At 47.5% G+C, this 23,408-nt stretch overlaps 1 protein-coding gene across 1 annotated transcript in view; it reads right to left on the minus strand.

Moving 5' to 3' along the window:
* LOC147125042 (NADPH oxidase 2-like) overlaps positions 1-14,318 on the minus strand; it is a gene marked incomplete at its 5' end in the record, with an annotated part of 51,349 nt that extends 37,031 nt beyond the window's left edge. The window contains 2 exons of the mRNA XM_085990997.1: positions 6,079-6,189; positions 14,169-14,318. Coding sequence (XP_085847123.1) covers positions 6,079-6,189; positions 14,169-14,318 — 261 coding nt within the window. The remainder of the gene's footprint in view (positions 1-6,078; positions 6,190-14,168) is intronic.
* Between the last annotated feature and the right edge of the window lie 9,090 nt (positions 14,319-23,408).

Below are 23,408 nucleotides of genomic sequence, written 5' to 3' on the forward strand. Positions count from 1 at the left end.
CGCAGCTCCAGCGCCGCAATGCGGTCTGTCAGTAGCTGCAGCTGGGTGCACTTCCTGCACACATAGTTGTCAGGGACACAGGAAGTGTCCCTGAGTTCCCACATATCGCAGTTGGAGCATATCACGGGGCCGGGCTGTCCTGGCATGATATACCCTTTAATTAATTGAGTTTAAATTAAATCAATCAATCCCACTAATTACACAACAGTTAAATAGTTTACCAACAGTCCCCGCTACACCAGAGAGACCTTATAGAAACTATAAACCAGAGTTAAAGTTTAAAAAAGAGAGAAATACTCACCAACCAATCACTTACCTGCTTCCTGCTGACGTCACACTTTGATTACTTTTTACCTCTGTCCCCTGCTGCTGAATTGGTATGCCTCGTTCGCTGCCGCCGGTTTTATACCTTGCCGCGCTCGATGCTGCTCTCCCCCAGGTCCAGCCGCTGTGGTCGGGCCTCGTTCGCTGCCGCCGGTTTTATACTTGATTAATGTGGATATAAGTAGGTTGTGTATCTCGTTAAATGTTTGCATAACTAACAAGGTTTGAATGAAAATATAACAGCTGGGAGTAGCTACATTAGCACCGGAAATTCACTTGCGGCTTCTCCTGCTCCAATGCTGTATCTTTGACGGAGGTTCGGCAGAAATCCCATTCATGCACATAAACAAAGTGAAAACGGTGCAGCGGGAGAAGCCACAAGGAAATTTCCAGTATAAGTGAATTCCCTGGCCAAATGCCAAGGAGAAAGCACATGTGGAAGGACTATGGGGGAAAAATTCGGTTGATTTGCACCTCCCATTAGCACCCTAAGAGGCTAACGGGGCGCAAAGCAACTAGCGCCTGGGTGCGGTGCCGCTAACGCCTCCCTCAAAATTGAGCGGGAGGTTAGCAGTGGCGGTAACCATTAGCGCCCCATGGCACTGCGACTCCGGCAATGACGTCATCGCTGTGCGCAGTGCCCCGCTTGCCCCCCCGGCTGCGATCTTCGGTAGCACCCCCTGACTTACCGCCAGACGCTATGTCCGACAGAGTCAAGGGGGCCTACCTGCGGCCAGGGCGGTGCAAATTTACGGGGAGGTGCTGGGCAGCCATTTTTGTTGCTGGCTGCCTGCCAGCACCTGCCCCCATTGCTGTCCCCGGCCTCCTGTGCAGCCCCCCCCACAGGGTGCTGGCTGCGCTGAGCACTTCTCTTGAGTGCCGGGCTCTTTTGCCAGCACTCCGATCCCTGGTGGCCCAGCTGGGCCGCCGGGTTGCGCTGCGCTAGGCCCCTCTCCTTTAATAAGGGGAGGAAGGCCTGCAGTAACGCGGCGCGACGTACTGCAGAGCCCTGCCTCCCTCTTGGGGCGCTACCAGTGAATTTCGGGTGCGGGGGTGAAGTTAGTGCCCCAAAGGGGGTGCGACCCAATTTTGCCCCCATGTCACTTAATGCAAACCTACCTGTTATTCTGCATTCATGACATGTAGATTGCTTTTTTAATTCATGGGATGTGGGCGTCGCTGGCAACGCCAGCATTTATTGCCCATCTCTAGTTGCCCTTGAGAAGCTGGTGGTGAGCTAACCTCTTGAACCGTGTGGTGAAGGTACTCCCACAGTGCTGTTAGGGAGGGAGTTCCAGGATTTTGATCCAGCGACGATGATATATTTCCAAGTCAAGATGGTGTGTGAATTGGAGGGAAACTTGCAGGTGATGGTGTTCCCATGCGCCTGCTGCCCTTGTCCTTCAGGTGGTTGAGGTCGTGGGTTTGGAGGTTTTTCCCTTGTGTTGGTTCTTTCAGCACCCAAGCCCAGTCTGGCAGTTATGTCCTTCAGGACTCAGCCAGCTCAGCCAGTAGTGGTGCTACCAAGCCTCTCTTGGTGATGGACATTGAAGCCCCCACCCAGAGTACATTCTGTGCCCTTGCTGCCCTCAATTCTTCTTCCAAATGGTGTTCAACATGGAGCAGTACTGATTCATCAGCTGAGGGAGGGAGGGAGGTGGTAATCAGCAGGAGGTTTCCTTGCCTATGTTTCACCTGATGCCATGAAAGTCAATTTTGAGGACTCCCAGGGCCACTCCCTCCCGACTGTGCCACCACCTCTGGTGAGTCTGTCCCGCCAATGGGACAGGACATACCCAGGGATGGTGATGGAGGAGTCTGGGACGTTGGCTGAAAGGTATGATTCTGTGAGTATGACTATGTCAGGCAGTTGCTTGACTAGTCTGTGGGACAGCTCTCCCAGTTTTGGCACAAGTCCCCAGATGAGGAGGACTTTGCAGGGTTGACTGGGTTTTGTCGTGTCAGAATCCGATGCCTAGGTCAATGATGGGAGGTCCATCCGGTTTTATTCTTATTATACCTTTTCATAGCGGTTTGGTACAACTGAGTGGCTTGCTGGGCCATTTCAGAGGGCCGTTAAGAGTCAACCAGATTGCTGTGTGTCTGGAGTCACATATAGGTCAGACCAGGTAAGGACGGCAGATTTCCTTCCTTAAAGGATATTAGTGAATCAGTTGGGTTTTTACGATAATCCGGTAGTTACATGGTCACCATTACTGATACTGGCGTTTTATTCTAGATTTGTTTAATTAACTAAATTTAAATTCCCCAGCTGCTGTGCTGGGATTTGAATTCACATCTAACCAGATCATTAGTCCAGTCCTCTGGATTACTAGTCCAGTAACATAACCACTATGCTACCCTAGCCAGGTGTGGAAGGAATATGTCATTGAATGCAAACCTACCTTTTTCTCTGCATTCATGTCATGTACATTGTTTTGCTCATCTCTTCCAATTTTCTGCTCTCCTCTCCTATATCGGCAGTAACACATGCTGGTTTACAGTTCAACAGCTTTGGTTACTCTCCAGTATCTTGGCATGTGCCTATTCTTTTTATGTGAGCCTAGACAGTAAGTGGCTGGACAGTATGAGCAGACTATTCATCCATGGAGGGCATCACAACTGACTTCACCTGCCATCCACATTTTCCAGCAGGAGTCACTAGATAGTCATTAACAGCGGGTACCCTGGATGATTTGTCCTCTCTCTGGAGCCCAGGGTTGTTGAGGACTCTTTTAGCACCACCCTAGCTGAGATCAGATAACTGTAAAGACCAGGAATTGAACCTGGGACCCTACTCGGTCAGGCTCATTTTCTCAATGGGTATTGCATTTATTCATAGAGTCATAGAGTTATAAAGTTATACAGCACAGAAAGAGGCCCTTCGGCCCATCGTGTCTGCGCCGGCCATCAAGCCCTATCTATTCTAATCCAATTTTCCAGCACTTGGTCCGTAGTCTTGTATGCTATGGCGTTTCAAGTGCTCATCTAAATGCCTCTTGAATGTTGTGAGGGTTCCTGCCTCTACCACCCTTTCAGGCAGTGAGTTCCAGATTCCAACCACCCTCTGGGTGAAAAAGTTTTTCCTCAAATCCCCTCTAAACCTCCTGAAACTATGCCCCCTGGTTACTGACCCCCTCTACTAAGGGGAAAAGTTTATTTCTATCTACGCTATCTATGCCCCTCATAATTTTGTACATCTCAATCAGGTCCCCCTTCAGCCTTCTCTGCTCCAAGGAAAACAACCCCAAGCTGCCCAGTCTCTCTTCATAGCTGAAACGCTCCAGCCCAGGTAACATCCTGGTGAATCTCCTCTGCACCCTCTCCAATGCAATCACATCCTTCCTATAGTGTGGCAACCAGAACTGCACACAGTATTCCAGCTGTGGCCTAACTAGCGTTTTGTACAGCTCCATCATAACCTCCCTGCTCTTATATTCTATGCCTCAGCTAATGAAGGCAAGTATCCCATATGCCTTCTTAACCACCTTATCTACCTGTCCTGCTGCCTTCAGGGGTCTATGTACATGCACACCAAGGTCCCTCTGAACCTCTGTCCTTCCTAGGGTCCTACCATTAATTGTGTATTCCCTTGCCTTGTTAGTCCTCCCAAAATGCATCACCTCACACTTTTCAGGGTTAAATTCCATTTGCCACTGTTCTGCCCATCTGACCAACCTGTCTATATTGTCCTGTAGCCTGAGGCTTCCCTCCTCGCTATTTACCACACCACCAATTTTCGTGTCATCTGCGAACTTACTGATCATACCTCCTACATTCATATCTAAATCATTAATGTACACTTCAAACAGCAAGAGACCCAGCACTGATCCCTGCGGTACACTACTGGACACAGGCTCCCAGTCACAAAAACAACCTTTGACCATCACCCTCTGCCTCCTACCACTAAGCCAATTTTGGATCCAATGTGCCAAATTTCCCTGGACTCCATGGGCTCTTACCTTCTTGACCAGTCTCCCATGTGGGACTTTGTCAAAAGCCTTACTGAAGTCCATGTAGACTACATCAACTGCACTACCCTCATCCACACACCTAGTCACCCCCTCGAAAAATTGAATCAAATTGGTTAGACACGATCTCCCCCTGACAAAGCCATGCTGACTATCCTTGATTAATCCTTGCCTCTCTAAGTGGAGACTAATTCTGTCCCTCAGAATTTTTTCCAATAATTTCCCTACCACTGATGTTAGGCTCACTGGCCTGTAATTCCCTGGTTTATCCTTACTACCCTTCTTGAATAATGGTACTACGTTAGCTGTCCTCCAGTCCTCTGGCATCTACCCTGTGGCCAGAGAGGTTCTGAAAATTTGTGTCAGAGCCCCTGCAATCTCCTCCCTTGCCTCACACAGCAGCCTGGGAGACATCTCATCTGGGCCTGGGGATTTATCCACTTTTGAGCCCGCTAAAACCACTAGTACCTCCTCCCTCTCAATGCTAATTTGTTCAAGTATATCACAACCCCCCTGCCTGATTTCTATGCCTACATCGTCCTTCTCCATAGTGAACACAGATGCAAAATATTCATTTAAAACCTCACCTACATCTTCCGGCTCTACACACAGATTGCCACTTTGGTCCCTAATGGGCCCTACTCTTTCCCTGGTTATCCTCTTGCCATTAATATACTTATAAAACACCTTGGGATTTTCCTTTATTTTGCCTGCCAGTGTTTTTTCATGCCCCCTCTTCGCTCTCCTAATTTCTTTTTTAAGTACCCTCCTGCACTTTCTATACTCCTATAGGGCTTCCATTGTTTTTAGTTCTTTGTATCTGCCAAAAGACTCCCTTTTTTTACTAATCCATTCTTGTATATCCCTGACATCCAGGGTTCCCCGGTTTTGTTGGTCCCACCCTTGACCTTTACAGGAACATGTTGGCGTTGTACTCTCTCTCTTTCCTTTCTGAAAGACTCCCATTGCTCCAATGTGGATTTTCCTACATGTAGCTGATCCCAGTCCACTTTGGCCAGATCCTGCCTTATCATATTAAAATCAGCCTTCCCCCAATTTAGAACCTTTCCGGTCCATCTTTGTCCTTTTCCATGACTACCTTAAATCTCACCGAATTATGGTCACTGTCACCAAAATGCTCTCCTACTGACACTTCTACCACTTGCCCGGCTACATTCCCCAGAATTAGGTCCAGTACCGCCCCCTCTCTTGTAGGACTTTCTACATGCTGGATGAAAAAGCTCTCCTGGATGCACTTTAAGAATTCCGCACCCTCTAAGCCTTTCACACTCTGACTATCCCAGTTAATATTGGGGAAGTTGAAATCCCCTACTATTTATTACCCTATTATTTCTACACTTCTCTGAGATTTGCCTACATATCTGTTCCTCTATCTACCCCTGACTGTTAGGGGGCCTATAGTACACTCCCAGCAAAGTGCTTGCCCCCTTTTTGTTTTTAAGTTCTACCCATATGGCCTCATTAGAGGAACCTGCTAAGATATCATCCCTTCTTACTGCAGTAATTGACTCCTTGATTAATATTGCGACATCCCCTCCTCTTTTACACCCCGCTCTATCTCGCCTGAAGATTCTATACCCCGGAATATTGAGCTGCCAGTCCTGCCCCTCCCTCAACCATGTCAATGTGATAGCAACAATATCATACTCAAAATGTTAAACAAACTAAACAGAATTTACCGCAGATGGACCTATTTCCAAGTATCTCACTCTATACCAGAGCTACTCCTGTAGTGATGAGAAAAGAAAGGAAGGTTTCTTACGGAGCAGGATCCTCTGAGGAAGGACAGTAGATTCCGGCACACAGGCAGCAAGATCAACAAGCAGTTAAAGTTGAGGCAGGCAGCAGGAGCTCGTGCCCAGGCCAGTGCAGACTACAAACAAACAAAGGAAGTTGTAAATAAACTTTTCGATCCTCATTGCACTGGTCAGCTTTGTTGTGAGAATTTATGGGCTGGTTTTAACTTTCGGTGGTTGCAGAAAAGAGAGATTAGCGGATTGGTTACCTGTTACACACCCCGCCTGAATTAGACAGGGTGTATAACCGGCCTCCATCCCGCCATCGCAGAAAGTTAAACTCAGCCCTGTTTAGTTTCTAACTTTTAAGAACCTCCGTGTTTCTCAGGTTAAACTAAAATGTATCAGTGATAATTTGATTTACAAATTATTACGCAATATGCACATCAGTGTTACATCCAGTAACAGAAGCAGTGTGTTAGCTAATATCTACAGCAGTGGCTTGCAACGTTCTCTGGGTGGGGAACTCCCTGCAAATATTCTAGAGTGTCAGCTGCTGAAAAAAAGTTTTTATCATTGCAGAAAATGTATTTCATTTGTATGAAGCAATAGAAATACAATAATGTGTTAGTCAACAAATACTGAAAGGTAATGAAAAAATATAAGGTGTAATTTTGCAATCCTCGCTCTCAGGGAGTGGGGTGGGGAGATGGGAGATATGATGACAATATTCAAAGTTTGATTTTCTGACCGATGCTCACTTTGAGTAAGGCTCCCTGCTGGGCGTATGGGATTGCAGAATCACCCCTTCAGTGTATAGAATTCTCAAGGCGCTGTTCTTGAGAGTTATGGTGTGTACAAGCCGCTACAATGTGTTATTACATTATATACAAAATTGTTATACCTTACTGTGGTAAACCACGTTCACTATCGTATCACTGTTAGTAGTTAGCACTGTTCACCACTGTTCGTTATAACTGTATCACTGACCACTATTGTATCACGGTACGAGGTCGCCTCTTGCCACACTGCTATACCTGGGATGACCACTGCCGACTCCGCCTTGGCTCCACCCACCAGGCCAGGTATAAAGGTGAGCGACTGGCTGGTATTCCTCCTGCTTGGATCGGATCACCCACGAGAGTGGGCTCTGTTATTTAGTCAATAAAAACCTTTAGTCACCTTCGTAACTCTTCGCCTTTTATTGGAGGAATTGATAGGTATATCAATTTTATTGACTAAATTTAATGATGTCCGACAACGAGTCACAACCGGCGGAGGAGCCACCAGCGCAGCTCCCAGGAGCACAGCCACACCAGCCAGCTTGGCTGCGAGCCCTCAGACCGCTGTACCTGGACCTGAACCCACGAGCAGCAAACTCAGCCGCAGACTTTAAACACTGGCTGGTCTGCTTCGAATCATACCTGAGAGAATCCAGCGTCCCTCAGGCATCCAAACTAAGTGTCCTGCAGGCACAACTGAGCCCGAGAGTATACACTCTCATCGAGGACATGACTACCTACGAGACCGCCATCAACCTGCTGAAACAGAAGTACCGGACCCCGGTTAACTACATGTACGCTAGGCACCTCCTAAGATCACGGCCGCAACAGCCAGGAGAATCAGTAGCCGAATTCTCACAGGCGCTATATGCACTCGCCAGGAACTGTGACTTTAAATCGGTGTCGGCAGCCGAAAATACTGAAGATAATATCCGCGACGCATTCCTGAAAGGCCTACGGTCCGAGTACTCACGGCAAAGACTGCTGGAAGCTAAAGACCTCAGCATGGAAAAAGCTGAAGCCCTCGCTATCTCCCTGGAAGTGGCCCACCAAGATCAGGAAGCATTCACCAGGTACTGTTCGCGACCCTGGGACTCGGGCCCGACCCCTACCACAGCACCCTTCCCAGCGCCGCCCCCGGGACCTACCTCTGCGTCGGCGTCCCGGACCCGACCGGCCCCGCCACCCCCGGCACCGGCCCCGACATCGGGCATCCGCGATCGGGCCGCCGGCTGTTTTTTTTGTGGCCAGGAGAAGCACCCGAGGTCGCGCTGCCCAGCCAAGAACTCCATATGTAAAACCTGCCTGAAGAAAGGCCACTTCTCCAAGGCCTGCAGGAGCGGATCCTCAGAGGCCAGCAGTGCCGCATGCGAACTATGGGGGCGGCCATCTTCGTTTAGGGCAACTGAGGCCAGCATCCCCACACATGAGTCATGGGGGCGGCCATCTTTGTTTAGGGCAACTGAGGCCAGCATCCCCACACATGAGTCATGGGGGCGGCCATCTTTGATTAAGGCAACCGACCCCAATAGTGCCTCATGGGGCCCTACCTCGTGGGAGACGCCATTTTACTCACCACGCCCGACCGCCTCGCCCGCAGATGACAACGACTCGCTCAGCTACACACTAGCTTCCGTCACCCTGGACCAAGCCCGCCCGCACCATCTGTCCAAGTCAATGATGGACATCAAAGTGAACGGCCACGCCACGACCTGCCTGTTCGACAGCGGAAGCACGGAGAGCTTCATCCACCCAGACACGGTGAGCCACTACTCCCTCTCTGTCCTACCAACGCGCAGCCGAATCTCGATGGCATCGAGGTCCCACGCCACGGACATCAGCGGCTACTGTGTCGTGACCCTGTCGGTTAAGGGCACGGAGTATAAAAACTTTAAACTCCTCGTCCTCCCCCATCTCTGCGTTGCCGTCCTACTAGGGCTGGACTTCCAATCCCACCTCCAAAGCGTAACCCTAGCATACGGTGGACCCCTCCCCCCACTCACAGTCAACAACCAGCAAACGTTAAACCGCCCACCGCGTAACACCTGCAGCCTCTCCACCCTCAAGGTCCTGCCACCCTCTCTGTTTGCTAACCTTACCCCTGACTGCAAACCCGTCGCTACCAAGAGCAGGCGGTATAGCGCCGGGGACAGAGCCTTCATTAGCTCTGAGGTGCGGCGCCTCCTGAAAGAGGGCATTATCGAGGGGAGCAGCAGCCCCTGGCGTGCCCAGGTCGTAGTCGTAAAGACCGGCGATAAAAACCGCCTGGTCATCGACTACAGCCAGACCATAAACAGATATACCCAGCTGGACGCATACCCCCTCCCCCGCATATCTGACATGGTCAATCAGATTGCACAGTATAAAGTATTCTCGACCATCGACCTGAAGTCGGCCTACCACCAACTCCCTATCCACCCTGAGGACCGCCAGTATACCGCCTTCGAGGCGAATGGGCGCCTATACCACTTCCTTAGGGTCCCCTTCGGTGTCACTAATGGGGTCTCGGTCTTCCAAAGGGAGATGGACCAGATGGTTGACCAGAACGAACTGCAGGCTACATTCCCCTACCTAGACAACGTCACTATCTGCGGCCGCGACCGGCAGGAACATGACGCGAATCTGGAGAAATTCCTCCGTACGGCCCAACGGCTGAACCTCACCTACAATAAGGAGAAATGCGTGTTTAACACCACGCGCCTTGCCATCCTCGGCTGCGTAGTGGAGAACGGAATCATCGGCCCCGACCCAGAAAGAATGCGCCCCCTCATGGAGCTACCCCTCCCCCACTGCCCTAAAGCACTTAGGAGAACCCTGGGGCTTTTCGCCTACTATGCCCAATGGGTACCCAATTACGCGGACAAAGCCAGACCCCTCCTGAAAGCCACTTCCTTCCCCCTCACGGAGGAGGCGTGCGCGGCCTTCTCCCTCATTAAGGGAGACATAGCCAAGGCCACGATGCACGCAGTGGACGAGTCCATCCCCTTTCAGGTGGAGAGCGACGCATCCGACTTCGCCTTAGCCGCCACCCTAAACCAGGAGGGGAGGCCAGTGGCCTTCTTCTCAAGGACCCTACAGGGCCCCGAGATCCGACATTCGTCGGTCGAGAAAGAGGCCCAGGCGATCGTGGAGGCAGTACGGCGCTGGAGGCACTACCTGGCAGGCAAACGATTTACCCTCCTCACCGACCAGCGTTCGGTGGCTTTCATGTTTAATAACAAGCTGAAGGGCAAAATCAAGAATGACAAGATTTTGAGATGGAGAATCAAGCTCTCCACCTACGATTATGAGATCTTGTACCGGCCAGGCAAGCTGAACGAATCCCCTGATGCCCTTTCACGAATGACATGCGCCAGCGCGCATATCGATAGGCTTCAGACCCTCCACGACCAGCTCTGCCACCCCGGAGTCACCAGACTCTACCATTTCATTAAGGCCCGCAACCTGACCTACTCCATCGAGGAGGTCAGGACCATGACCAGGAACTGCCAGACCTGTGCGGAGTGCAAACCGCACTTCTATAGGCCGGACCGAGCAAGCCTGATCAAGGCCACCCGCCCCTTCGAGCGCCTGAGCATCGACTTTAAGGGGCCCCTCCCGTCCTCTGACCGTAATGTGTACTTCCTCAACATCGTTGATGAGTACTCCCGTTTCCCCTTTGCCTTCCCCTGCCCCGACATGACCAGTAGCACGGTCATTAAGTGCCTGAATGCCCTCTTCGCCTTGTTCGGGTTCCCGAACTATATACACAGCGACCGGGGCTCCTCCTTCATGAGCGAGGAACTCCGGCAATTCCTCCTAGAGAGAGGTATTGCAGCAAGCAGGACCACCAGCTACAACCCCAGAGGTAACGGTCAGGTGGAAAGAGAGAACGCGACGGTATGGAAGGCCGTCCTCTTAGCCTTAAAGTCTAAGGGCCTCCCAACCTCCCGCTGGCAAGAAGTCCTCCCGACAGCGCTGCACTCCATCCGGTCATTACTTTGCACGGCCACTAACACCACCCCCCATGAACGAATGTTCGTTTTCCCCAGGAAGTCGACTACGGGAACCACTCTACCAACCTGGCTGACCGCCCCGGGGCCGGTCTGGCTGCGGAAACACGTGAGGACCCATAAAACGGACCCCCTGGTCGAGAGGGTGAACCTCCTGCACGCCAACCCCCAGTACGCCTACGTGGCGTACCCAGACGGGCGGGAGGACACTGTCTCCCTACGAGACCTCGCACCCTCAGCCGATCCGGAAACACCGCCACCACCCCCCCCAACCTCAGTCCAGGTAGACGGCATGCCGGAACCCCACGAGCCCTCGCCGACCACGCAAACACCAGCATCAACACCGGATAAGGCACCAGCACCGGATAAGGCAACACCACCGCTGCGGCGATCGGAGAGGCTTACGAAGCCTCCGGACAGACTGACCTACCAGAATTGGTAGTACACTTCACCCCGCCGGACTTAATTCTAAACAAGGGGTGAATGTGGTAAACCACGTTCACTATCGTATCACTGTTAGTAGTTAGCACTGTTCACCACTGTTCGTTATAACTGTATCACTGACCACTATTGTATCACGGTACGAGGTCGCCTCTTGCCACACTGCTATACCTGGGATGACCACTGCCGACTCCGCCTTGGCTCCACCCACCAGGCCAGGTATAAAGGTGAGCGACTGGCTGGTATTCCTCCTGCTTGGATCGGATCACCCACGAGAGTGGGCTCTGTTATTTAGTCAATAAAAACCTTTAGTCACCTTCGTAACTCTTCGCCTTTTATTGGAGGAATTGATAGGTATATCACTTACTTAGTAGTAGTACTTAGTGTATTGTAAATCTGCAGGGGTGTTCAACCGTGTAACACACAGTGTGTACCATTATAGAATATAAAAATGAGCGTTATACTCCAGTAGTATACAGTGTATTATATATCTACAGGAATATTCTACACAGTGTGTGGTATCATATACAATTGTGTCATTTAACGTGTATGTTATGTAACAAATACTTATTTTCACTGATAAATGTTCAATTCAAATTTGCACCCGAGGGCTACATTTTGTGGTAACCATATAAGATGAAGAAATGTGAACACTGTAATTGCTGGGAAGGCCATTGTGCTGCAATACAGGAACATCCAAGTGGTGACAAGACCTGTTCACTAGATCCATTCTTTAAAAAACTGAACATGATTTAACCTCACGCTCCCAGTATGTCAAACGCCTACAGCTTCAGGCATCTCCTTACAGGCTTTGAACAGAGTCTGTTGCCACCCAGACAATAATGCTTAATTCCCCTTTATGTCCCATTTGCTTCAAAATTCCTGACAAATTAATTCGCTCCAATCACCTGTGGAGAGTACAGATGGCAAGTGGGAAGTGTTGCACCTGACATTTACGGGATTGTGGCTCAGAGACTGGTGGCCTGATGCTTCCCGGAAATGCAGCCTTTCTAGTAAGTTCTCAGGAAATCCCCAGAGTTCTTATATTAACTAAAAATAATGCTCCAAATCCATACAAGAAAGTGATTGGATTGGGACTTGTTGCTTGTGAAAGACCATGAAAAAACAATGTTAAAGACCAACTGAGACGCCAGACCCACCTGAACAGCACGGCCATGCTAAGCTGTCTTATATAGATTGTAATCATTGTCTACAAAAACTTGTATTTTAAGCAAAATTATCCATACACCTAATGTGTAAACAGGAAACAGTGACCAAGTTAGTATTGCAACTGTGGAACAAATGGGCTATCTCATGTCCCCCAGTTCACCTTCTTTATATCCCAGTGCGCCATGGCTAGGTCCCAGTGTCCCACGGTGCACTTCTTTATATCCCAGTGTCCCAGGGCACCCTCTCTGTATTCCACTGTCCCAGGGCACCCTCTCTGCATCCCACTGTCCCAGGGCACCCTCTCTGCATCCCACTGTCGCAGGGCACCCTCTCTGTATCCCACTGTCCCAGGGCACCCTCTCTGTATCCCACTGTCCCAGGGCACCCTCTCTGAATCTCACTGTCCCAGGGCACCCTCTCTTTATCCCACTGCCCCACAGTGCACCCTCTCTGTATCCCACTGTCCCAGGGCACCCTCTCTGTATCTCACTGCCCCACAGTGCACCCTCTCTGTATCCCACTGTCCCAGGGCACCCTCTCTGTATCCCACTGCCCCACAGTGCACCCTCTCTGTATCCCACTGTCCCAGGGCACCCTCTCTGTATCCCACTGTCCCACAGTGCACCCTCTCTGTATCCCACTGCCCTACAGTGCATTCTCACTGTATCCCACCATCCCAGTGCACCCTCTTTATATCCCACTGTCCCATTGCATCTTCACTGTATCCCACTATCCCAGTGCACCCTCATTATATCCCACTGTCCTAGGGCATCCTCTCTGTATCCCACTGCCTCAAAGTGCACCCTCACTGTATCCCACTGTGTCCCAGGGCACCCTCTCTGTATCCCACTGTCCCAAAGTGCACCCTCTCTGTATTCCACTGCCCCACAATGCACCCTCTCTGTATCCCACTGTCCCAGTGCACCCTCTCTGTATCCCACTGTCCCAGTGCACCCGCTCTGTATCCCACTGTCCCACAGTGCACCCTCTCTGTATCCCACTGCCCTACAGTGCACCCTCACTGTATCCCACCATCCCAGTGCACCCTCTTTATATCCCACTGTCCCAGTGCACCTTCACTGTATCCCACTATCCCAGTGCACCCTCATTGTATCCCATTGTGTCCTAGGGCACCCTCTCTGTATCCCACTGTCCCAGGGCAGCCTCTCTGTATCCCACTGTCCCAAAGTGCACCCTCTCTGTATTCCACTGCCCCACAATGCACCCTCTCTGTATCCCACTGTCCCAGTGCACCCTCTCTGTATCCCACTGACCCAGTGCACCCTCTCTGTATCTCACTGCCCTGCAGTGCATCCTTTTTATAACCCACTGTCACACAGTGCACCTTCTCTGTATTCCAGTTCCAGGGCACACTCTCTGTATCCCACTGTCCCATTGCACTCTCTTTATATCCCACTGCCCTACAGTAAACCCTCTCTGTATCCCACTGTCCCAGGGCACCCTCTCTGTATTCCACTGTCGCAGTGCATCCTCTTTATATTTATTCAAAACATGTGAGGTTAACTCAGTACATTCCTGTTGCTGCGACACGTGCATCCGACACTAATCAGATATTGCAGCAATAAGCAGTTACTCATAAACTATTAACATTCTTCTCAAACTTCTTTTAGGAAAAAACTTCAAAAAGATGTTTCTAATTGCACACTGGTGAAGCAAATGTTGCCAACATGAAACTGAACTTCAAAAAACAACAAAAGTGTGAGTACTTACTCCAATAATTTTCCTTGTGTAGTAATATTCTGGACTGTACTCATAAAGATTATAATAATAGACAAACAGAAAGATGTTGATTCCCAGCCACACCACCTGCAAGTAAAAAATTACAGAGATCACTTCAGTTCTCAGCAGCAAGCTCGTCCATTGTGATTGAAGAGAATAGATTCAGCAGAGTAGTCTAAATGTTCTCCTTACAATGACCAGGGCAGACAGCCCGTGGTTAATCACCCAGTTGCTCATGGTTTCAAGGCTCCTGTGTTTCAACTGGTGATAAAACAATGATCTCAAGATTTATACCTGATAGAAGAGGCGGGAAGGGTGTTGTCCAAGTCAGACTTCAAGGAAGTAGTTGTTCATTTTTTTCCCTCTAAATCAATTCTCTTCCTCTCTGTTTAACTATTCCTGTATTTCACACAGATGTTTTTGTGATCTCATTCAGGAAATAATAAAGAATACTTGACTTATATAGAACTTGTCACATTAAAACATCTCACAGCACTTCACAAGTAAGCACTTTTTGAAGTGCCGTGAGTGTAAGGTAGGTCAATGTGACACACAACCAATCCAGATCAGGACCATCCCACAGTGAGCCATCACTCAATCTCCTAGGGAGAAAAATTGGGTCGCGCCCCCTTTGGGGCACTAACTTCACCGGGGTGCTACTTTTAGCGCCTCGAAAAAATTAGCGCCCCTGCGCCTGAAATTCACCGGTAGCGCCCCAAGAGGGAGGCGGGGTGCTACTGGAAGCGCCCCGCCTCCCTCTTGGGGCGCTGCGAGTGACTATCGTGGCGCTACGTGCCTGACATTCTCTGTTGTTTGGTGAGTTCTTGTACTCAAGGCTCACCAAACCTATTTCCTGAGCAGAAAGCAGACGGCTGTTGCATCGGAGAATGCAGCAGCCATTCTGTCATCTCTGCTGTGGAGATGCCGGAGCCTCCGGACGCCCAACGATTAAAACCTGCAGGAAGAAACAAAGGTAAGGAAACTTTTTCTAAGACTTTTCACTCACCTCACATACTTACCTCTCCATACTTGCACCCATCACTCACCTCCACAGCGCACTTTTCGGCCCCTCCGACCCCCGCAGAACCACTGCTCGCCTCGGAAAGCCCGCACTTCTGTTGGAAAAATGGGAATAATCCTCTTAAATGCCTGTTAAAAGTCATCAAAAAAATGACTTTGTAACAATGATAGCCTAAAATGAAATGGCAGCAATGACTTTGCATTTTCACTTAAAAAATAATTACAGGTTTCAGGTAAAAGTATTAGCTGCACATCCTGCAGCCTCTTATTATTAAATTGCTGTTCAGTTGAAGACTGAAAGTGAATTGTTTGAAAGATATTCACAATTATATGCTTACAGTAATACTGCTTATCATCCCACCGTGATGCATTAAACCATACAGCTCACTAGTGCAGTCTGACACGCCTGCATTCAGCATTAAACTCTTATGAGAGGTGAAGAGTTAACCAAAGCCAATGCAAACATTTTTGCAATATTTGTCTATGTGAGCAAAGGAACACCATATCTTAAAGAGACGTTGCTGTATTGATGAGTATCTGTATCTAGACCCATCTTTTGTTTCTTTACTTGTCCTATTACCATCTCCTTTTGCCTTGCACAATCATCCTTTTGTCATTTAGTCACTCCTGCCTTCCACCCTATCACAGACCTTCCCCTTTTATTCTTTCCTCCCCTCCCCCCTTTCCCTGCCTCTGTGCTTGTTCAAAACCTGTTACATCTCTAACTTTTTCAAGTTCTGATGAAAGGTCATCGACCTGAAACGTTAACTCTGTTTCTCTCTCCACAGATGCTGCCTGACCTGCTGAGTATTTCCAGCATTTTCTGTTTTTATTTCAGATTTCCAGCATCCGCAGTATTTTGCTTTTGGATTAGTGTCTGGTTGGAAGGGATCATTATATGGATAGGTATAGACTGAGATGATCAAATACTGCACTGTACGTAATAACCTCTGTACCACATTGCTGGAATGTTTGTAGAGGGCAGTTTTGTTAATTTGCTTTTTGTTTACCCATCCTTTTCAGTCTTTCCATCCACCATGGATCACTGCTGTGCTATAATAGAAAACATGAATGGGAAGATGCCATGAGCTCTCAGCTGGAACTTTTGATGCGACTGCGAGGAAGTGTGAGAGTGGCCAGGAGTGATTTTTGCTCTATTTTTCTCCCTTCCCATAGGGAAGTTTCTAGCTTTTATTCAATGTTTCCCTGCCACAGCACACCTGACACAGAGAGGTTGCCATGTCAGGGGAATCGCTGATTTTTAAATCCCCTTATAGAAATTGCCACCACTCGCCTCAACTATTCCCCTCCCCAACATCAATCAGATGATTTGATAAAGTAACAGGAATTTCTTTTTGAAATGAATGAGAAAATGCACTGAGCTAAAGCAGCCACAAGAAAGTAGCAGTGAACTTCCTCAAATCAATAGAGTGGGAATAAACTGAATCCTTAGAAACTAGAAATAATGTAAGGGTTGGGGGATGGGGGATTGCTAATACAGTTTATTGGTAGACTCATTTCTGTTATATCACACTTGGCTACATTTTCATGTGTGGTATCACAGGTCTTACCTGACAGTCCTGGTTGAAATACTGCCAAGTGGTTAGGTAAAATTCCTATGTGGCCTATTTTAACAAAGTCATCCATTTATTTTAAAAGGGTTAATGACTTTGTCCAAATATCACACATAGGAATCTTAGACAAGCAGTAAGTAACCACTGGACTAAAAATGGTGCTGAGCTGAATTTCAATCCTCTGGGTGCTTTATTTGTCTTTCTTTTCCTTGCTCATTGTTACATTTGTGACTTTTACACTAGGTATTCTCTCAGGTTCAGCATTGCTAATTACTCCCATAAAGTTTAAGCCCTCTACGAAGCAGAGTGTGCCTGCCCAATATCTAGGTTCTAAAACCATGAAATGCCGCATCAAGGAAAGCAACCAGTCAAGGATGTATAATAAGTGATGTATGGTTAGATTGTTATTCTGGAGTTTTGCTTCATTTATTGCTGAAGGACAAGGAGAAGCTTTGTAGAACATTCCCTCAGGAGATTAAATGGGTGCAGTGAAATCCATGAGATGATAGACTGTACGTGGTGTGTGGAAGAAGTGGGCTTAATGGGCGTAATTGCATCCACTCGTTATGTGCTTTCTGGTGTACTTGAAAATTAAATAAAACCATTTATTACTTGGGAAATTGCTACCTCCAATTCTAATTGATGCACCACAACTGTGTGAGTTTGTGTATGCCAATCCCATTATTCATTATGTGAAGTTGCAGAGATCAGACAGTGGAATGCACCAAATGCTTAATCACACAAGGGCAGGGACAGGATCAGGTTTCATTTGGTTTTAGCTGACTTGATATTGAGTCATTTGAGTTACTGTCTTTTAAACAAAACTCCACGAAGCCACTTGTCAAACTTAAATAAAAGCTTAATATCCGAGCAGCTCATACAGCAAACACCGCTGTGATTTTATAGGTGCAGATTCTGCTGTGTAAATACAGAGTGGTAGCATATAAACATACTGGACTGACTCCCTGTGCTTACTCGAACAGACAGCCTGAACCCAACAGCATACCCATTGACTCATCAACCACTGTTCTGTAGTGTAAAAGTACCTAAATTTTCTGCACAAGAGCTGATTACAATTGATTTAATTCAACAGATACTGTTGGATAGCTGCAACATTTTATTTATCTTCTTCAATAGACCTCTAGGCTTTAAAGCCTCTGTGCTAGTGGCTTCAATGTTGCTCAAGGAATTGGCGCTCAGGTTCCTTCCATTGGTATATTTCCATGTGGTCATAGCAAAATGGCATCTGAACTGATGTCAAGATTTACATACTGGTAGGAAAATTTCGTTTTTTCACTTGGTGTAGGAAAACTTTTCTCCCTATAAGGTCAAACTCGTTGTTGAGGAGTTTTGCCTCCACATTTAGCACTATCCATTAAATGATCAAGGAATTAGTCACTGACCAGTTGAACTCAATCTCCTGCATTAAAAGACTTTTACATTGTTTCGCTGACCTTGATCACAGGCTGCCTTCACTGTGCGCCCTGACTGAGGTGATTGAACTGCTTTTTGCAATTCCGTGCAACCTTCATTTTTTTATACATTACTTGCTCATTCCTGCACAAACTTTTGGAATCAGACTACATCGAACCACTTACTCCACGATCTTTAGTAAGAACTTAAATAAAACCAAAAGGCATAGAGAGTGCTATTAGTTGGGATCTCTGATTGTTCAGTGGGTAAAACTCCACTAGGCATACAACTGAACTACATACCAGGAATGCTACCAGGTTCAATCCTCTGTCTGTGCTGAGTTATCTGGTCTCAGCTAGGGTATGAGAGAGTTTCTACTACACCTTACCATTTTCCAGTGAGCTTCGCTGGAATTTGTGTGTGGATAGTGAGTGACGAAAGCATCCGCTCATTTGTGATTCCTGGCTTTTTATGTCTCAGTACCAAATTCAGGAAGTGCATTTATTCACCGTGCTAACAGCTTTGGAATGTTAAACGCATCCTGGAAATTCCCGATACAGCCTCCAGGAAGCGGATCAATTAAACAGGGAACTTTTTCCTGCCACAGCTGTTTTTTTAAATTTGTTCCTGGGATGTGGGCGTAACTGGCAAGGCCAGCATTTGTTGCCCATCCCTAACTGCCCTTGAGAAGGTGGTAGTGAGCCTCCTTCTGAACCGCTGCAGTCCGTGTGGTGAAGGTACTCCTACAGTGTTGTTAGATAGGGAGTTCCATGATTTTGACCCAGCGATGATGAAGGAACAGCGATATACTTCCAAGTCAGGATGGTGTGTGACTTGGAGGGGAACTTGGAGGTGGTGGTGTTCCCATGTACCTGCTGCCCTTGTCCTTCCAGGTAGGCCATGGGTTTGGTGAGTTGCTGCAGTGCATTTTGTAGATGGTACACACTGCAGCCATGGCGCACCAGTGGTGGAGGGAGTGAATGTTTAAGGTGGTGGATGGGGTGCCAATCTAACGGGCTGCTTTGTCCTGGATTGTGTTAAGATTCTTGAGTGTGTTAGAGCTTCACTCATCCAGGCAAGTGCAGAGTAGTCCATCACACTCCTAACTTGTGCCTTGTAGATGGTGCAAAAGCTTTGGGGAGTCAGGAGGTGAGAACTCGTCACAGAATACCCAACCTCTGACCTGCTATTGTAACCACAGTATTTATGTGGCTGTTCCAGTTAAGTTTCTGGTCAATGGTGCCGCCCCCCACCCCGCCCCTCCCAGGATGTTGATGTTGGGGGATTCGGTGTTAGTTGACTGTCAAGGGGCAGTGGTTAGATGCTCTCTTGTTGGAGATAGTCATTGCCTGGCACTTGTGTGGCACGAATGCTACTGCCACTTAGCAACCCAAGCCTGAATGTCATCCAGGTCTTGCTGCATGCGGGCATAGACTGCTTCATTATTTGAGGAGTTATGAATGGAACTGAACACTGTGCAGTCATCAGCGAACATCCCCACTTCTGACCTTATGATGGAGGGAAGGTCATTGATGAAGCAGCTGAAGATGGTTGGGCCTAGGACACTGCCCTGAGGAACTCCTGCAGCAATGTATTGCGACTAGGGTCACTTTGCCAGCTGAAGATGTTTTAAAAAAAATTAAACTTACATACACACATTTCCCAACAGCAGTCAATCAGTCTGCAATTAATTATCATTAGGCAACCAGCATTTCATACACTTGTGGGCTCCACATTTGCTAGGATTTGATCCTGGCACACTACATATGCATCATGCTGGTGCAGTTCTCATTGGGGCCTACAGAGATGGAACTGGTGGGAATTTTGGCAAACGATATTAACCCACCAGTCTCGCTTCTTCTGGTGACATCTGTCCTTATTTCCATCTGAATTTGGGGTGGGAAAAACAGGGCAACAGATTCATCTCCCAGGCTCAAATAATGGTGGTATATGCTGCTGGGCACCAGGAATTTGGCAGACTGTTATTTGTTTTAATTGCTTACCTTGATGTTGCTGATCATATTATAGGTATGAATTTCTGAGTCTAGTACAAAGTCTGTTCAATTGGCAGTCACAGAGCTGCTACCTCAGTGGCAATAGAATAAATTCCATCTATTAGTAGCTTCGAAACAAACTAATAATTGTCTGGCTTAGTTCTCCTCTCTAATTTGGAGTAGTACACCAACCCATAACATGTGCAGATAATGACTGAGAGTGATGAATGACCGCATGAGTCTACATGAAGCACATTGTTCCTCAATGGCTTTTAAAGGTTCATAGGTGATCCATAATAAAAGTCTGGGTAAACAGACCATGGATTGAGATATGGAATTCCCCTTGATAGCCTGCCTGCAAGAAATTGCGGTTAGATGGAAAGTGGTTGTACTTTTAACTTCATAATTCACCACCACGTCCTTTGATTATGGGAAGTTTTTTTATAAAAAAACATGTACTTACTGAGATAATCAGTAGTAGATAATATATAGTATAGTTAACATAACATGGGTGTGACTATTACATTGCATTGAATTTTTACATGCATATGTAGGGCTGAATTTTCAAATTCCACACCAGTCAGCATGTATCAGAAAATCACAAGCCTGCTGCCTGCAATTTTTCTGTCCATGATGGGAAATTTAGCCTGTAATGTTATCTGCATTTTAGAGTTGGATTACCCAAAATTACATCAATGGCTTCGGTGTAGAGCAAGCAAGCAATTTGATGCGCAGTGAATCACCACACCAAATCTTGCATGTTTCTATGCTTGCCAGGTGTAACTTGATTAACTATTGCAAGTTTGCATTAGAGTGTCTCAGTAGCTGAGAAATTGCCAGTTTCTGAGCAGATCTGAACAACAATTCACTCATCACAACAAATTACTTGCTCTACCTATGCAGCAGTCTTTCAAAAATAGTACATGGCAAGGTTCATAAATCATTCCTAGATATTTACAGAAACAATTTGTGTACATGGTCATCCAAGGAAACGTTAAAGATCCTATTTTTGAACCCAAGGAGGAAATGGTTCAGAGAAAGAGAAAACATGGACTTTTTCACATTAGCGATTCACCATCTGAGGGACATGGGTTATCCAGGGAACATAAGAACATAAGAAATAGGAGCAGGAGTAGGACATTCGGCCCTTTGAGCCTGCTCCACCATTAAATGAGATCATGGCTGATCTTCTGCCTCAACTCCATTCACCGGCCCTATCGCCATATCCCTTGATGCCCTTACTAGTCAGAAATCTATCGACATCTGTTTTGAATATACCCAATGACTGAGCCTCCACAGCCCTCTGGGGTAGAGAATTCCAAAGATTCACCACCCTCCGTGTGAAGAAATTTCTTCTCCTCTCAGTCCTGAATGGCCTACCCTTTATCCTGAGGCTCTGGCCCCTGGTTCTAGACTCCCCAGCCAAGGGAAACATTCTCCCAGCATCCACCCTATTAAGCCCTGTAATAATTTTGTATGCTTCAATGAGATCCCCTCTCATTCTTCTGAATTCAAGAGGCCTAATTTACTCAATCTCTTCTCATACGACAGTCCCGCCATCCCAGGAATCAGTCTCATGAACCTTCGTTACAGAATCACAGAATCACAGAATCCCCACAGTGCAGATGGAGGCCATTTCGGCCCATCGAGCCTGCACCGACACATATCTCACCCTATCCCCGTAACCCCACGTATTTAATCCCCTAACACTAAGGGTCAATTTTATCATAGCCAAATCAACCTAACCCGCACATCTTTGGACTGTGGGAGGAAACCGGAGCACCCGGAGAAAACCCACGCAGACATGGGGAGAATGTGCAAACTCCACACAGTCGCCCGAGGCCGGATTTGAACCCGGGTCCCTGGCGCTGTGAGGCAACAGTGCTAACCACTATGCCACCGTGCACTCCCTCTATGGCAAGTATATCCTTCCTTAGGTAAGGAGACCAAAATTGTACACAGTACTCAAGATGTGGTCTCACCAAGGCCCTATATAATTGGATTAAGACTTATTTACTCCTGTACTCAAAACCTCTTGTAATGAAGGCCAGCATACCATTTGCCTTCCTAATGGCTTGCTGCACCTGCACATTTACTTTCAGTGACTCATGTACAAGGACACCCAGGTTCCTTTGAGCATCTGCATTCCCCAATTTTTCGCCATTTAGGAAATACTCTGCCTTTCTGTTTTCTCTACCAAAGTGGATAACTTCACATTTATCCACATTATATTCCATCTGCCATGTTCTCGCCCACTCACTGAGCCTGTCGAGATCCCCTTGAAGCCTCTTCACATCCTCTTCACAACTGACACTGCCACCTAGCTTTGTATCATTTGCAAATTTGCAAATGCTACATTTAGTCCCCTCATCCAAATCATTGATAGAGATTGTGAATAGCTGGGGCCCAAGCACTGATCCTTGCGGTACCCCGCTAGTCACAGTCTGCCATCCTGAAAAAGACCCGTTTATCCCTACTCTTTGTTTTCTGTCTGTTAACCAATTCTCAATCCATGCTAGTATATTACCCCCAATTCCATGTGCCCTCATTTTGTTCAACAACCTCTTGTGTGGGACCTTATCGAAGGCCTTCTGAGAATCCAAATACACCACATCTACTGGTTCCCCTTTGTCTACTCCACTAGTTACATCCTCAAAGAACTCCAATAGGTTTGTTAAACAGGATTTCCCTTTCATAAATCCATGTTGGCTCTGCCCAATCTTACTATTAGTTTCTAAGTGCCCAGTTATTGCATCCTTTATAATAGATTCCAGCATTTTCCCAACTACTGATGTGAGGCTAACAGGTCTGTAGTTCGCTGTTTTCTCTCTCCCTCCTTTCTTAAATAGCGGGGTTACATTTACTATCCTCCAATCTGCAGGAACCGTTCCAGAATCTATAGAATTTTGGAAGCTGAAAACCAATGCGTCCACTATCCCAATAGCCACCTCTTTCAAAACCCTAGTTTGGATTCCGCCAAGACCACTCGGCTCCCGACTTCATTACAGCCTTGGTCCAAAATTGGACAAAGGAGCTGAATTCCAACGGTGAGGTGAGAGTGACTGCCCTTGACATTAAGGCAGCATTTGACCGAGTCTGTCATCAAGGAGCCCTAGTAAAACTGAAGTCAATGGGAATCAGGGGGAAAACGCTCCACTGGCTGGAGTCATATACCTAGCACAAAAGAAGATGGTTGTGGTGGTTGAAGGTCAATCATCACAGCCCCAGGA

The sequence above is a fragment of the Somniosus microcephalus genome, chromosome 1 (assembly GCF_052327205.1).
Source record: "Somniosus microcephalus isolate GS21.2 chromosome 1, FLI_Smic_1.0, whole genome shotgun sequence".
NCBI classification, from domain to species: domain Eukaryota; kingdom Metazoa; phylum Chordata; class Chondrichthyes; order Squaliformes; family Somniosidae; genus Somniosus; species Somniosus microcephalus.